The sequence below is a fragment of the Dendrobates tinctorius genome, unplaced genomic scaffold (genome assembly GCF_039654945.1).
Source record: "Dendrobates tinctorius isolate UK_male_01 unplaced genomic scaffold, ASM3965494v1 ptg000022l, whole genome shotgun sequence".
NCBI classification, from domain to species: domain Eukaryota; kingdom Metazoa; phylum Chordata; class Amphibia; order Anura; family Dendrobatidae; genus Dendrobates; species Dendrobates tinctorius.
The window spans coordinates 7,168,526-7,186,578 of record NW_027361690.1 but is presented as its reverse complement, the minus strand read 5'-3'; the positions used below and the strand labels follow the sequence as shown (position 1 = coordinate 7,186,578).

Here is an 18,053-nt window from a genome sequence, read left to right as displayed (position 1 = left end):
AAAACTAAAAAGTTGCTATGAAGTTAAAATCAGAATTCTAGAAACTAAAAATTCAAGGACTAATAAGTACGGTTACATGGATTAAGTTGTAGGGATACCAGGAACTCAATTCGGCAAGTCCCTACTATGTAGAATAATTACACAACAAAGAGTAAAGAGGAGACATTAGAATGGGAAAGCCGTTGTCTGCCCTATACTGACTATGAAGCACTTTTGGAAAAAAATAAATTAGCAATTTAAAAAAACAAAATAGCTAGTATAAGTTCTTAGAGAGGCCAGCTCACCGGTAGATAATGTTTCGGGGTACAGCTCCATGCGAGACACTTAACCAGGCGCTTAACTGAGAAAAGAAAACAAACGAACGGATAGCCAACAAGAGAGTCTTCTCTTCGATGAAACGGTCTCCACTCCTGTAATATAACAAAAAAAAAAACCAAACATTTAGTAGTGGCAGTAAAGAGCATTATTTTTAAGCCACTAACCCTATTTTACTGTCACTGTATATAGAGATCCCTCTTCCTTCAGCTATTGTGTGACCCTGAGTTATGCATATGTAGAGTATGGAGGTGCCACCATTCATTGCCGCAAGACCGTGACATTCTCGCTGTCATTCTCGCAAAGGATTACTGGGACCGGAGGGTGGAGAGAGGCAGGATGGCTGCGCGGGACGTCGGAAGGTGAGAATAACAATATTTTTTATTTTAATTCTATTTTTTTACAGGGATATGGCATCAGCGCTAACGAACACAGCGATGCCGGGCGCTCGGCATCGCTGTGCTGATCACTGGTGAAGCTGTCTGTTTGACAGCTCACCAGCGATCACATAGCGACTTACCAGCGATCCTGACACGTTGATATCGTTGTCGGAATCGCTGGTAAGTCGCTATGTGTGACTCATGCTTTACCCAGCCTGTAATGAGAAGTCTGCTGAGAAGTCATCTACACAGAACAGGAAAAGTCAGACTATTGGGAGCCTTAGTGAAGGGAAAATGGCATGGAATTATTAAAAGAAGATTCACAATACATTTATACAATATTATATATACATACATACACACACATATATATGTATATATACACACATTTTTTGTCTTTTAAATTAAATGGGGTTTTACACATAGCGATATCGCTAGCAATATCGCTATAACGTCACCGATTTTGTGACATTATAGCGATATCGCTATGTGTGATACTTACCTCCGACCGGCTCCCCCACTGTCCATCGCTGATCGAGCGAGATCGGCCGGCTCCATTTCTCGTCGGGCGCTTCCTGCTGGGCTTCCTGTGGCGCCGACGAGCGACATGTGGACGCGGGCGGGAGGACGTCAGGATCACCTCGTCTGAAAGGTAAGTAACGACCGCTGTGTCGCTGCTGCATCGCTGTGAGATCTGCCTGTGTGGCAGCTCACTAGCGATCATTTAGTGATGCACCAGCTATCCTGACCGGGTCGTATCGTGGTCGGGATCACTGGTGCATCGTTCAATGTAAAAGGGCCTTAAGAGTAAAAAAAAAAAAAAAAAAAAAAGTAAATATTCGTCTACCTACAGATAGTCTTTCCCCCCCTTGTTTATGTGGATAAGCACCTTTCAATGACGGAGCACTTTATATTCCTCTGGACTGTACAATAGGGGTTTATATACGTTGGCGCTTGATATGCTATCATGCAAACCTGTGAGTATTGATGTGGGCGTGCGACATCCCTATGGTACTCGAGTATACTCGGGAGCCATGGTGACATGCCCTCGCTCCTGCACAATGACACCTTGATGGCCTGGGTTGTGATTGGTGAGTGTGCGCAGCAGGGCATGCATAAGCCACCTACCTCCATCTAATTGGTCAGCGTCCCGATCACGTTATTGGCGCTGATAATACTTAAAGGGAACTTGTCACCCCCCCCAGGCGTTTTTAACTAAAAGAGCCACATTGTGCAGTACAAATGCTGCATTCTGTCAAGGCGGCTCTTCATTTGGCGTCCTTTCCACCCCTGAAAGAATCGTTTTTATAATTTGTCCGTCATACCGGTAGTTTGTCCAGGAGGCAGGTCTTTCCCCCCGGACACAGACGCCTCACAGCCATTTCCTCCTTTCTCGTGGGCACCGCCTCCTCAGCGTTCATTTATTTTCCTGGCGCCTGCGCTGTAATTTTTTCTTGGGCATGTGCAGTTAGCGCTCCCCATCCACTGACATCACATGATGTCTTTCTTATCGCGCATGCGTGGACGCGCGGCCCAAGATTCCCAGCCCCGCAGTATGAATAAATCAGAAGAGACTGCGGGCGGGATCTCGGGCTGCACGTCCACACAGGCGTGATAAGGAAGGCATCATGTGAGCCGCGATGGTAAGCAAAGCAGAGGACGTCATCGTTAGAAGATGGGAGGCACCAGACCGCGACACCCATCAGACCCGGACCCCCGGGTGAATATAATATAACTCGCTTTTCTTCTTTCAGGTTACATCAGGGGCTTATCTACAGCCTTACAGAATGCTGTAGATAAGCCCCTGATGGCAGTGCCGGCAGCTGATAGTCGAAAAAATAGGTGACAGATTCCCTCTAAGGTCCTTAATAATCGAAAAACAGTGCTCCACACATTGGTGAAAATAAACCTCACATTTAATCCGCCTTCTGTGGCAATGTTTTGATCGCAATGATCTTTATCAAGCCCAAGAAGGACTCCTTGGATAGGACGTGCGCTCCAGGATGGGTATGATGAACCTATATATCCACTTGTTTATTGAGGTGCTGTGAACCAGTCTATAATACTTAATGTCCTGTCAAATGGATTAAATTTACCAAATCCCCTGAGGAAGCAATGTATTGAACACGCAAATTGCACGTTGGGGGTCTGTGCTTTTCTTTGGTAACCTTGCAGACTGTTTACACTTCTAATTACTGGTATAAGCCTATTTAATATAATATATAAGTTTAGCATAACGCTTGTATATTTGCTTACATATTCCTGACTATTGTGTCTGACATTTCAAAATCTTGAATTACTTAAAACAGGGGTCCCCAACTACCGGTCCGCGGCCCAGGACCGGGCCCGTTGGGGTTCTTTTGCCGGTCCGCGGAGCTGCCGCAGACGTTCAGTAAACACTGACAGTGTGCGCTGCGGCGGCTCAGAGCACACTGCAGGTGCCTGCCCTGGCTGTTCATGATCACGGCGGCGAGTCACGCGTAGAGGTGGGAACACGCTGACATTGTTATGTGCCAGCGGCAGCGCTGTCTGTGGGCAGGCAGCAAGCCCTCTGCTTTCCCGCCCGTGGCCATAGTAACCCTGCAGCCGTGGCCCGACTGAAGCAGCAGGGAATGAAGAGAGGTATTTTTTTTGTATATATGTATGTGTGTGTATCCATATGTGTGTATATTTGTATCTGTGTATATCTGTGCATGTATGTATGTATGTATATCTGTGCAGGTGTGTGTGTGTGTGTATACACACACACACACACACACACACACACACACACACACACACACACACACACATATATATATCCCCCCACCTCCACTCCGCTGGGCCATGGAAGAATGGTCTTGCTGGAAGCCGGTCCCTGGAGCGAAAAAGGTTGGGGACCACTGACTTAGAAGACAAGACTTCATTTACGTGTTCACTAAAATAGGTGAAAAGTCCACAAATACAAATGTAACAAACACAATGTGAGCTTAGGAAGATATTTGATCTATTTCCTGGTGGTGCTCAACCCTACAAGAACAATGTACACAGATCACTTCAGGAAAAGGGAACGTACTGTCTGGGCACCGGCTCCAGCGTCCACCTCTCCAGCAAGAGGGCATCTTGCTTCATGGCAGGATCATTGAAATCATTCACCTCCGTGCCAGATGCTTCATCACTGTAGCAGCAGTCGGGAAGCAGCATCACCTCGACCATGATGGGAATATTATTTCTCCACAACAGGGTGACCTCAGACCTGGTTGTTCTAGCTTGCCGGCACTAAAAAACAAAAAGAAAAAAAATGCATTTAGTATTTGGACTACACATAAGAACTGAAGAGCCAAGTGACAGGTCTCGCTCCGTGACTAAACATATAGGGAGAGACCTGTCCAATATGCATGTACATATTGTTTCTTTAACTATGAAAGCACAGCTGACAGATTTACTATACAGAAGCCATCACAAAAAAAGGAAAAAGCATATCTCAAAGTATATATCAAACAATAAAGCAGCAGACTGTGCACAAAGATAAATGTTAGATTAAAAATAACCATTTAAAATCTACAACTTCCGATATTTGCTTACATCTTGGGGCACACAGAGCTTGCTTTGGCTTGGATAGAATGCAGTCATAACAGATGCACATGATCACATTAGCTTTATGTGGGGGATTCAATAAATATTTAAGTGGTTATCCCATATTCAAAATATCACCTACTCAAGGGTTAACAGGAAGAAGGATGGGATCCTAGGATTAAGAAAAGATCTTAAACAATTAAAGGGGTTGTCCCCCACACCTATCTTCAAGAGCTCCCAGCCCACCAGTCTGACAACTTCCTGTTTATTGGGGTTGGGAAGACACCCCTCTTCTACAAACAGCTTTGTTCACCTCTACGGCATCATAAGCATTGGGACAGTGATAACCTCTAGCAAACAGGAGATGAAAACAGGCTGACGAACAATCAATTGTGATGTCTTAGGGGTACTTCACACTAAGAGAGATCGCTAGCGAGATCGCTGATGCATCACCGATTTTGTGAAGCATCAGCGATCTCGCTGTGTGTGACATCCTGATCGCTGGTGAGTCTGCCTGTTAGAGAGCTCACCAGCGATCATGTAGCGGCGCACCAGCGATCCTGACCAGGTTGTATCGTTGTCGGGATCGCTGGTGCGTCGTTTAGTGTAATGGGACCCTTAGGAGTCATTAACAAACTTCACTGGCCAATAATGGATGCTGTTTGGTCAATGATCCTACCAGTGATTATTACAGTCCCAAAAAATACAACACTCCAGAACAATGTTTTGAACAATTACAAAGGTGCATGAGTCCTTTGCTGGTCAAAGTGAACTAATCCTTTCCCTGAGCCAGCAGACAATTATTCATTATGGACAAAATAGAACATTTTAGCGTTACCTAATGTGTATTGGGGTCTAACTGCCCTTTTTAAGGACGTAGCAGTTGATGGGAAAAGAGGGAGACTCCTGGAGCCAGTCTATTGAAATGATCCCACAGGAGAGAGGTGGCCAGGATCAGGAGATTGTGTTCACAAGATCCCGCTTGTAAGGCCGGGGTCACACTTGCGAGTGTGATGCAAGAAACTTGCACAAGTCTCTTGGATCAATACCCGGACTGCCACTGGCTGCATAGGAATATATGCAGCCGCACACTCTGGTCTCGAGTGCTGGTGGCAGTGCCTGGTATTGATGAGCGAGTTTCTCGCATCACACTCGCAAGTGTGACCCCGGCCTAAAATGTAGTAGCCATTGCGCATTTTCAGCCACCAATGCAAGACAGCAGCAGCAGTCGGTTCCCATGGCAACAAGCAGTAAACAAAACTCAGAGAAAGATGAAAAAAAAAAAGTTAATTGCAAACATGCTGATTTTAACACTTTACAACATGGGAAAATTCCATTAAGAAAATATATTAGACATAGCAAAAAGGAATATGCTATTTGTACAAATACCAGCATGTAAAATGGAGGCTTTATAGCCAACAAGTAGGTAATCTTCACTGATCTTGGACGCCCATCTGTGTCACATGAGGCCTCCTTCATACCTTTGTACTTCTCATCAGCCCAGAATCAGGAGAATGGTTTTAAAATTATAATTTTGGTGTATATAGAGTCCTCCATTACTTATTTGTCACGATCATGATTCACTACTGGTTTTAGCTTAAAGGAGCTGACCGGTACTTTACCTAACCTAAGGATATGCAATCAATATTAATCAATAATTGATGGGGGTGCAAAAGCCAGCCCCCTGCTGATCAGCTGTCCTAGTGCCAGCCGGATGTGCTCAGTGGTGGAGCGGCACAACGCTGTATAGTGGCTGCAGCGGGGTACTGCAGAATCACCCTAGTCAGCTCCGCAACTAAGCGCACCCGACTGCTGCCGGCACCATGCAACTGTTGATTGGTTGGGATGAGGTGTGTCGTACCCCCACTAATCTGATATCGATAAGCTATTCTAAGGATAGGCCAACAATAGTACTGGACATCCCCTTTAAGTACTGATCTAAATCTGCAGTCCGAATGAAGCCTAATAAATAAGACACACCCTGGTCACCTGCATGGAAACTTTGAGACAGAAGTCTTACCTGCGCCACCTTATCACTGCATTCATGCTTACTGGCCCCAGGCTGACTCGATTTTGCTGGAGGGCAATGGTGACCTTCTGTCCTGCCTTTCACCGAATGCTCAGGAGTGCGACCTTCTGTAATCAGCAACGCCAGATATGCCAGAAAATCCTCAGCCTCATATTCAAAGAACTCATCCAACGAATCTAGGAGAATAAGAAAACATATGGTAACAGGATCCAGCATGATCAAAAGTGGAAAAACTGACTAAGCAGGACTCATCCATTCACATTATACTATAGTAAACCCTGCACACCCAGAATGTGTGTCTGGCATTACTACCGTCACCAAACGTTGTAACATCTTGTATTATTTCATCTATACCTAGCAAGGCTAGAACTCTACTGACGGACCAGAAGCCGAATTACCGCCAGAAAGCAATCGGACCATGTGTTTTATCATTTTACAGAAGAAAGCGTCAGGAACACTAGGGACACTGTCAATTTAGGAGCAAAGTGATTTGATTTCTCCAACTTAAAATTCTAATTGAACTTTTAGATGATACAGTCCTTGGGTTTCTATGGATCCAGCAGACCCCATCAGCAATGCGCATATGGGGGTTAAAATTGGCCATTTAAGATCAAATGTTGATGCAAAGTAAATGGTGTTATCTTACAAATTGGGAGATAAAAATCACAGGCGTTAGCATTTGCTTCACATCATGGTGAAACCATTGTGCACTTACTTAGATCGCCTGCAGTGTTCCTAGTTGTTGGGTAAACCCTCTGCAAACACCGGGATCAATAGCCAAGTGTTACACAGCAGGCATGGAAGCTGGAGTCAAGGAAAAACAGCTTTTCCTATGAATACAAATCCCATTACCTTTCTCCAAATTTTGAAGAAAAGATCCCCATACAGAGGCATGTAAAAGTATGTGCACCCCTGGTCAAAATTAATGGTATTGTGAACAGTTAAGCAAGATAAAGATGACATAATCTCTAAAAGGCCTAAAGTTAAAGATGATATATTTGCTTTGTATTGTAGGCAAAAATGTATATATTCAGCTGATGACTAATGTGTAAGAGTGTGTTGGGTGACTGATGGTCAGAAGAGATGTCCATAGTGCATGTCCCACTTTGGCCTGCCGACTGCGTTCTTCTCGTGAATATATACTGCTGGCCGACGTATCAGTTGGCAGCTTTCTCAGAGCGCTCAGCCGAACAAGCGCTCCTGTGTAAGGGAGAGGCGGCTGAGATGGCTGCTGGTCGAATGCCCGGCTAAAGCATCGTTGTGGTGTCAGCCATCTAATATGCATGGCAGACTTGAGAGAAGGAGCCAGCAGAGAAATGCAAACAGGAAGGAGAAACCCCCCCACAAACGAATAGTTAAAGGTCCCCCCCTCAGCTGGTAAATGTTATGCATACTGACACTGCGGAGGAATCATTTGTTGCTTTATAAAGAAGAATTCCTAAGTAACTACAGAGATCTCATTGTCCTGGAGCTCGTACAGTAACAATCACCAGCAGCTGCCAGGACAGCTCACATCATTACACAGGGCTCCTGTTCCTATGGCTGGATACAATAGGACTCCTTGCTCTGTTAAAGGTTTAAAATCATGACAACATTTATATAATGCTTCATTCATTGTAATGAATCACATTCCCAACGATTGTGAAGCGTATGGGAGGAATAATAGCGCAGTGGTGGAGGCTCAGCGCAAGTCATGGCAGTGACACATGACGACGTCATTCATCCTACACAGAGCACGATTCACATTTACTGGTGTAACTGGGAGGCAGAACGTTGTAGATACGAGTCACGGCAGAACAGCACCACAACATCCAGCTGGAAGCCCAATTACAATCAGTGGCTTGTAGGCCATTCCATGTCATTACTTAGGCTGAGTGCCCATATAGCCACCAACGCACGTCCGGCCACCAGCTGAGCGACCGCTTCATAAAAGCTGCAGTAACTTTCCACTGCATTAGAACAATGACATACAAATTGCTTTAAGTTTGTAATGGATCAAGGTTCTGCAGAAAGTGGGTGGTCATTAATAAGAAGAAAGCCATTTGTACATATCAGATTCTTCATCATCCTTCCAGAAGTCTTACCGCGAGGCAGCAACGACTGGTTGGACAATCTAAGCAGTGATAAACTCGCACGGGACTAAATAGACAAGTGCCGTACATTGCTGGTACTCTATGGCCCCGATTCATCCTATGTCATTGCGCCACAGTTTTGTGACCATTTTCGTTTGCACCCACGTTGTCTCCACATGGTGGGTGGAATGGAATTCAACGTTTCCAGATGTTTTTTGTCCAATTCATCAATTGGGACTTCATGAATTACGTACGCCATTTTGAAGAATTTGATGCAAAAAATTGCATCTAATACCACAAGACAAAGGGGAAAGTGATTTCAAGAAAAATGCTAAAGATGAATCGGGCAGATGTACCAACAGGCACTCGGGCCTCAGTTGAGAAAAAGTTATGCCAAGATTGTGGCGTAAAAAGCTTTGAAAAGTACCAACTTTGTGAAAAATGCAAGGCTGCGCTAAAATGTTGCAACTTTTGGCATTTTCATATTATTTTTTCCCAGCTCGAACCAAGTGGGTGAAGCTGGGACAGGAAAGGGGTGAGGAGACTGTCGCTTGTCACACTCATGTCAAGCAGCGGAATCTCCTTATGCTACAAATTTTACTATAGTCCCTGATTGGAGTAAGATTTGAGAGAGGTGTACGTGGATGTGGACCCCACTTCGTGCCACGCCTGATTCGTTAGGAATAAAGAGCCTCTTACCGAATCAGGAGCCTGGCACTCCACCCCACCCTCTCATAAAGACTGGCATGAAAATAAATTATATTTTTTTTCCCACTGGTCTTGATGAATCAGGGCCAATGTGAACGGCTGTGCAGAGGCTTCTCGGAAGAATTGGCAACATCTCTAAACTACTAGCAGAAGCGGTCAGTGCGAGAAAAGTAATCACAGGAACCAAAGCCATTAGTTAAAGAACCTACAGCTCATCCTAGAATTACAAAAAGCCCTAAAACCAGTCTGATTGAGATTACAAGAATATATTGAATTAAGATACTCTTTTACAGAGAAAAAACAAATAGTATGGTAATTCAATATAACCTTGTAATCTCAATCAGACTGGTTTTAGGGCTTTTTGTACTTTTAGGATGACGTGCAGGTTCTCCATCTCCAGGGATAAGCCATGAGCACGTCACACTGCCTGTTCTGCATTACAAGGATCCTACAAGCAAGGACCATTACGGCACTTATGCAGTATGTGATAGAAATACCGTGGAAAGGAAACTTACTGGTATCAGTAGCTGGAGCCATCCTGTACGGTCAAGGGACGAGCAGCTCTGAACTTTAGCAGAACCGGAGGGGGCATCACTACCATAGGACTGGCCAATCTAAATGCGAGGACATCTTTATTTACATAGGAAGAGGGCTGAGGATTTACAATCTCAATGCATTTGCTGTCATGCAGATGACCACAGAATCCAGAAAGGGGAGGGGGAAAAAAAAAAAAAAAACCGGGGGTGGGGGAGAAGCAAGTGACACCTTGAATTTCATAGAAACTCAGGTAGATGAATGCCGTCCTTTGCATGATGTCTACGGTCAAACAAATTAAGATTTGCTGAAGAATTGGCCCTGCAAAGTGTGAAAATCCAAGCATAAATGTACATAACGCTGGTGACTATTGTGGTAGCACTGGATGAACCTCGCAGGCACTGTTATGTAGCAGATATTTCACACATAAATCCATGGTGAAATTTCCGCTGCCTACCAGGCCACATCAGTGTGGACAGACTTTTAGGGTCCCGTTTCACTTAGAGATGCACCAGCGATCCCAACAACAATATGACCTGGTAAGGATCGCTGGTGAGTCGCTAAATGATCGCTAGTAAGCTGCCAAACAGGCAGATCTCTTCGGCGATGCAGCAACGACCCAGCGATCAAACACAGCGATGCATGCTGGCCAGCGGGACGCCGACAACGAAAAAATGGCCCAGGACATTCCTGCACGATCAGCGATATCCAGCGGGGGGGCCGGTCGCTACTGCGTGTCACATGTAGCGAGATCGCAGGCGGGATTGCTATTGCGTCACAAAATCGGTGACGCATTTGCGATCTCACTATGTGAGACAGGGCCTTTAGAAAAGTGCAGCAGTTTCTACAAGAGGTTTACAGGGAGAGTGACCATTACTTGGGCGTTGCAGAAGATTCATTGATTTCTAGGGCTTAGGCTATGCTCACATGTTCACGTGTCATCTGTAATAGATCCAGTGCAAAAAAAAAATGGTTTGTTTTCTGTTTTGCATCAGATGTCTTTTTATTAGAGGTTTCTCCAAACACCATGTTCTGGGAACGTGCAGTGACGGATCTGCTAACGGAGGACATAACCGAGCACCATCCCTTATGATCTGTTTCCTATAGACTTTAGTGTATATTTTTTTTAAAAAAGGTTGCTGTAAGTTTTTTTTTCCTTTATTTTGGGTGGACAAAAAAAAAGCTGTGCAGATTTGTTTTTTTTTATGCAACTTAAAATACGGTAACTGCATGACATGTGAGCAGAGCCTTACAGCGATGCAAAAGTCCTTCACTGTAAGGTCTCATTCACACGTGCAGTTTTCATTTCTGCTTTGTCAGAACTTTTGTAAAACTGGAGAGATAAAAAAATCAAAGTGGTTTTACAAACAGGCATCGGGCTCCAGTTCTTTCCCTAGTGGTCTCCAATGTTTGGTGCCAGGGAGGATGCAAGAATTTCATAGATCAAGCAGATTTTCTGATTTTTCAATGATGAAAGGCTGGAGACGTTTCCAGCTCACAGATATACGCATGAGCTCCAAAAAGAGCGCCATATATCAGATTTCACCTACAAAGACGGCTTGTATAGAAACCTGCAGAACCGTACTGGGAGCGAGCGATAAACCTATCCCAACTGCTTGGGTCTTATGGGAAATGCCCTCAGATCTGGCACAGTGTGTGTGAACAGGGTCATATACAGGATCCAACTGTACAGCACAGGACGGGTCACTCATTACACACAAATACTGGAAAATGCTGCACGGGCCTGTTTAACCCATCCGTTACCTGGGGGATGGACGGCTGGGGGGCAGAAGGAGGCCTGCGGCTTAACCCCTTCTGTGCCTCTACAAACATCAGATGGTTGCTTCTACTGTAAAGATCATGCACAGGTTCAGCGTGAAAACAGAGCGCTCTTTATAGGGTTTCACAAGGGGACTAGTTTGTCAGACAAAAATCAGTAGGAGAAAGTGTCCTATAAAAGAGCTGGTGGAGTTGCAGTAACATTTTGCTCATTAAAATGCAGTGCCAAGCCCAAAATACGACCATACCCCCTATTGGGAGTGCGAAGTGCAGACACACACCATAGTCAAAGTTCATCCAGTATTGATTATGGAGTAAGGCCATCAACCAGGCATGGAGCACACGTGACAGCCAATTATGCTGCTCCACAAACAGAATGACACGCTGCCGGTGGCGTAGATATAGCGATGCAGAGGAATACGGTGTAACCAGGGCCTTAAAAGGGACTTTCAGAGCAGAATGACTGTTCAAACCACACACAGGCGCTCGGCAAACCATGGCGGGTCAAAACATTTAAGGACACCTTCCCACCTGCTTGGTTTCCATCTCTGTCTCTATGAAGCCAGAGCTGTCAATCAAGTTAGAGGGAGGAGATAGAGAGACAACAAGCGGGGGGTGGGGGGTGTATATAAATGATGGGAGCCGCCGTGATGCACCGAGCAGCTGTCTTTGGATGAACTTTAAGGGGTCTGAATAATAAAAGGCTACAGCAGATGGAAGGACCAGTTATACATTATATAAATGCCAAATCCTTAAGGGTGTGTTCACATCCCCACTAAAATAGACAAATCCCCGGGCCCGGATGGGATACACCCTCGAGTACTGCAGGAAATAAGTACAGTCATAGATAGACCATTATTTTTAATCTTTCGAGATTTCATATTAACAGGGTCTGTACCACAGGACTGGCGTATGGCAAATGTGGTGCCAATATTCAAAAAGGGGACAAAAACTGAACTTGGAAATTATAGGCCAGTAAGTTGAACCTCAACTGTGGGTAAAATCCTGGAGGGTTTTCTAAGAGATACTATACTGGAGTATCTGGAGAAGAATAACCTCATGACCCAATATCAACATGGGTTTACGAGGGACCGTTCCTGTCAGACTAATCTGATTAGCTTTTATGAAGAAGTTCTGGACTGGACCAAGGGAATGCCGTGGAAATGGTGTACATGGACTTTTCAAAAGCTTTTGATACGGTGCCACACAAAAGGTTGATACATAAAAAGAGAACAATGGGGATAGGGGAAAATACGTGTAAGTGGGTTAAGAGCTGACTCAGGGATAGGAAACAAAGGGTGGTTATTAATGGAGAACACTCGGACTGGGTCACGATTAGCAGTGGGGTACCACAGGGGTCAGTATTGGGCCCGCTTCTTTTTAACATATTTATTAATGACCTTGAAGGGGACATAGAGAGTAGAATTTCAATATTTGCAGAAGACACTAAACTCTGCAGGGTAATCAATAAAGAGGAGGACAATTTTATATTACAGGAGGATTTATGTAAACTAGAAGCTTGGGATGATAAATGGCAAATGAGCTTTAATGGGGATAAATGTAAGGTCATGCACTTGGGTAGAACGAACAAGATGTATAATTATGTGCTTAATTATAAAGCACTGGGCAAAACTGTCACTGAAAAAGATCTGGGTGTATGGGTGGACGACAAACTCACATTTAGTGGCCAGTGTTAGGCAGCTGCTGCAAAGGAAAATAAAATAATGGGATGCATTAAAAGGGCCATAGATGCTCATGAGGAGAACATAATTTTACCTCTATATAAGTCACTAGTGTGACCACACTTAGAATACTGTGTACAGTTCTGGTCTCCGGTGTATAAGAAAGACATAGCTGAACTGGAGCGGGTGCAGAGAAGAGCGACAAAGGTTATTAGAGAACTGGGGGGTCTGCAATACCAAGACAGGTTATTACACTTGGGGTTATTTAGTTTGGAAAATCGAAGGCTTAGGGGTGATCCTGTTACAATGTATAAATATATGCGGGGACAATACCAAGACCTTCCTAATGATCTTTTTACTCTTAGACCTGTGACGGGGACAAGGGGGCATCCTCTACGTCTGGAGGAAAGAAGGTTTAAGCATACTCACAGATGCGGATTCTTTACTGTAAGAGCAGTGAGACTATGGAACTCTCTGCCATATGATGCTGTAATGAGTGATTCCCTAATAAAATTTAAGAAGGGACTGGAAGCCTTTCTTGAAAAGTATAATATTACAGGGTATATACACTAGTTTCCTTAATATTGCGTTGATCCAGGGAGCTAGTCTGATTGCTGTATGTGGAGTCGGGAAGGAATTTTTTTCCCCAATGTGAAGCTTACTGTTTGCCACATGGCGTTTTTTTTGCCTTCCTCTGGATCAACATGTTAGGGCAAGTTAGGATAGGATATGGGTTGAACTAGATGGACTTAAAGTCTTCCTGCAACCTTAACTATCTGACTGAGATGATTTAGTGAATCCTGCTTTGAGCAGGGGGTTGGACCAGATGGCCCAGGAGGTCCCTTCCAACTCTACCATTCCATGATTTATAGTACTGGTAAATAGAGTTGAGCAAATTTGTTCGCATTCGGTCGCCAAATCTGAATTTGCCATATTCGTGCCGAATGTATGTTTGATGATCAGTTTCGAACACATTCGGAAATCTCTACTCCCATTGACTAATGACGTTTGGCTATGTTCGACCAATATTGCAAAATCAATATTCACTGCTGATCGTATTCGGAACAGAATCCAAACAAATTCACTCAACTCTACTGGTAAATGCTTGGCACACACTCATGGGGAACTGCAAACCCTAAAGTTATGCCCCACTCTCACAGGCGCCCAAACAGCGGTGCACTAGGTCAGCACATATGATAGCGCTGCTACAGAAACACTAGCGGCACATCAATTACAGCCCGCACACATATTAGAGTTACTGACAGACAGTATGGCTGCGCAGCCATTAAAAACTACTATAGAAAGTGAAATATCGCACCTCATGTCTGTAGACAGTTACTAAGTGATTAAATATTTAATAACACCTAAACATATATAAAGTGCAGAGCGGGCGCTGTTCTAGTCTGGCTGCAGACAGCACACTGGCAGGAATGGGAGGTGGAAAGGAAATGAGCTGCAAAGTGTCGCTGACGGGAAAGATAATGGAAAGGCAAGCACTATCGAGAAGAGAAATTAGAAGAGAAATTACTATCGAGAAGAGAAATTAGTTAAACAGGGCAGAGAGGTATTAACCTCAGAAGCTGCACTAATTCTCCACTGGAGATTAGAGTGCAGCCGGGACATGAAGTCCAATAATTGTGGATACTATGGATGGATTGGGAGCGAAGTAATTAATCCACTCATTTTATTCCCCGAGGCATTTACACAGTAAAACACACTGTTAGCGGCAGAAGGATCTGGAATTAAAAGGTGTGTAATGGAAAAGCATACAAATCTACTAGCCAAAAAGAAAACAAAATATATACACAAATTTAAGATTAGATAAACTTTCTCTCCACCAACCTGTATAAAAGGTAACGGTGGTAATCCTGCATCACACAGAAATCTGAAGCAAAAATGGGTATTTTGGTTTTAGCCCTTTATTCTGCCACTTTTTGTATAAATGCACCCACTCTAAAAATGATGTTCTCTTGGCAAAAGTGTGTGTGTAAATATATATATATATATATATATATACTGTATGTGTGCATGTGATAGATAGATATATATATATATATATATATATATATCTCTATCACACATACATACATACACACACATATATACACACACACACACACACACACACACACACACACACACACATATACACAATACAGACCAAAAGTTTGGACACACCTTCTCAAAGAGTTTTCTTTATTTTCAGGTCTATGAAAATTGTAGATTCACTTTGAAGGCATCAAAGCTATGAATTAACACATGTGGAATTATATAATTAACAAGTGTGAAACAACTGAAAATATGTCTTATATTCTAGGTTCTTCAAAGTAGCCACCTTTTGCTTTGATTATTGCTTTGCAAACTCTTGGCATTCTCTTGATGAGCTTCAAGAGGTAGCACTGGAAAGTGTTTTCACTTCACAGGTGTGCCCTGTCAGGTTTAATAAGTGGGATTTCTTGCCTTATAAATGGGGTTGGGACCATCAGTTGTGTTGTGCAGAAGTCTGGTGGATACACAGCTGATAGTCCTACTGAATAGACTGTAGGAATTTGTATTATAGCAAGAAAAAAGCAGCTAAGCAAAGAAAAACGAGTGGCCATCATTACTTTAAGAAATTAAGGTCAGTCAGTCCGAAAAATTGGGAAAACTTTGAAAAAGTGTCCCCAAGTGCAGTGGCAAAAACCATCAAGCGCTACAAAGAAACTGGCTCACGTGAGGACCGCCCCAGGAAAGGAAGACCAAGAGTCACCTCTGCTGCGGAGGATAAGGTCATCCGAGTCACCAGCCTCAGAAATCGCAGGTTAGCAGCCACTCAGATTAGAGTTCAGGTCAATGCCACACAGAGTTCTAGCAGCAGACACATCTCTACAACAACTGTTAAGAGGAGACTTTGTGCAGCAGGCCTTCATGGTAAAATAGCTGCTAGGAAACCACTGCTAAGGACAGGCAACAAGCAGAAGAGACATGTTTGGGCTACTTTCTTCCTGAGGGGGTAACCTAACAGTTTGTATATTACACACACTTAAGACCCACATGATACAGTCACTGCCACAATTTATGCCTTGAAAACCCCTTTAAAAAGTGTCCATGTGACAACAACATACCAGCGCATGGCCAACGTACCCAACGCTTAATATACGGTACGCCGGTCGCATGCAGCATCATGCGCCCATAGGAGGAGCTGACCGGAGGACGCGCGGCCGGGGGTGGAGCTTAGCAGAGGCCCTGTGCCTCGTAACGCTAGTGTGAAACTAGCCTTACTGGACAACCTCTTTTAAGTCATTACTAGGACAACCCCTTCTTGATTTAAATGTTTGGAGACAACAAAATAAAACAAGCTTATACTCGTGCTGGCGCCGTTCCAGTGGTGTCGTCACTCGTGTTCCGGAGGCTCTCGTGCGGTTGTTCGAACACGCAAGACTGGTGCCCAGTCATCGCTGGCGTTTCCGGACAAATCGAACATCAAGAAGAAGCAAGAGAAGCCGCAGCCCGGACATCCTCTTGATGTTCGATTTTCTAATTGACAATTGCTCCGCACTGTAACAGGGCAGCTGTGATAGCTCTCGCTCAGGACTAGATTTAACTTCTGAAGGTATACAATTTTTCTCATTGACAAGTAGAGGTCCTGAAAAAGATGTTTGACTGAAAGATGGTTATGCATCTGAATCCTGTCTAAGGGCCCCGTCACACATAGCGATCTTGCTAGCGAGATCGCTGTTGAGTCACAAGTTTTGTGACACAACAGCGATCTCACCAGCGAGATCGCTGTGTGTAACAGCGATCGGCCCCCCTGCCGGTATCGCTGCAAGAAACCTTTGGACATTTTTTTCGTCGCTGATCTCCCGCTGGCCAGCATGCATCTCTGCGTGTGACAGGCGGGAGACCAGCGATCAGCTGGTAACTAACGTACACATCAGGTATCTAAGGGACGTGCGTCACTTAGAAACCCGATGTGTACCTTAGTTATCAGCGCGCTGATGCAGGGAGCTAGTAACTAAGGTACACATCGGGTTTCTAAGTGACGCACGTCCCTTAGAAACTCGATGTGTACCTTAGTTACCAGCTCCAAGCATCAGCGCGCTGGTAACTAAAGTACACAGCGACGCCACACACTCGGCGTCGCTGGTGCTGATCGCTGGTGAAGCTATTTGACAGCTCACCAGCGATCATGTAGTGACTCACCAGCGATCCCGACACGTTGATATCGTTGTCGGGATCGCTGGTGAGTCGCTATGTGTGACGGGGCCCTAAGGCACGCCATACATACAGTGCCTTGCGAAAGTATCTGGCCCCCTGGAACTTTTCAACCTTTTCCCTCATATCATGCTTCAAACATAAAGATACCAAATGTAAATTTTTTGGTGAAGAATCAATATCAAGTGGGACACAATTGTGAAGTTGAACGAAATTTATTGGTTATTTTAAATTTTTGTGGAATTTCAAAAACTGAAAACTGGGGCGTGCAATATTATTCGGCCCCTTTACTTTCAGTGCAGCAAACTCACTCCAGAAGTTCATTGTGGATCTCTGAATGATCCAATGTTGTCCTAAATGACTAATGATGATAAATATAATCAACCTGTGTGTAATCAGGTCTCTGTATAAATGCACCTGCTCTGTGATAGTCTCAGGGTTCTGTTTGATGCACAGAGAGCATCATGAAGACCAAGGAACACAACAGACAGGTCCGTGATACTGTTGTGGAGAAGTTTAAAGCCGGATTTGGATACAAAATGATTTCCAAACCTTTAAACAACCCAATGAGCACTGTGCAAGCGATCATATTGAAATGGAAGGAGTATCATACCACTGCAAATCTACCAAGACCCGGCCGTCCCTCTAAACTTTCATCTCAAACAAGGAATAGACTAATGAGAGATGCAGCCAAGAGGCCCGTGATCACTCTGCATGAACTGCAGAGATCTACAGCTGAGGTGGGACAGTATGTCCATAGGACAACAATCAGTCGTACACTGCACAAATCTGGCCTTTTACGGAA

The 18,053-nt window shown here is 44.3% G+C and overlaps 1 protein-coding gene across 2 annotated transcripts in view; it reads right to left on the bottom strand.

Annotated features, from left to right (window-relative positions):
- Window positions 1-18,053, bottom strand: part of ATOSA (atos homolog A) — a 71,031-nt gene that overhangs the window by 25,556 nt on the left and 27,422 nt on the right. For both annotated transcript variants that reach the window (XM_073568409.1, XM_073568408.1), the window contains exons 2-4: window positions 6,271-6,455; window positions 3,751-3,953; window positions 285-410 (exon numbers count right to left, since the gene is read on the bottom strand). In XM_073568409.1, the coding sequence (XP_073424510.1) occupies window positions 285-410; window positions 3,751-3,953; window positions 6,271-6,455 (514 nt within the window). The remainder of the gene's footprint in view (window positions 1-284; window positions 411-3,750; window positions 3,954-6,270; window positions 6,456-18,053) is intronic.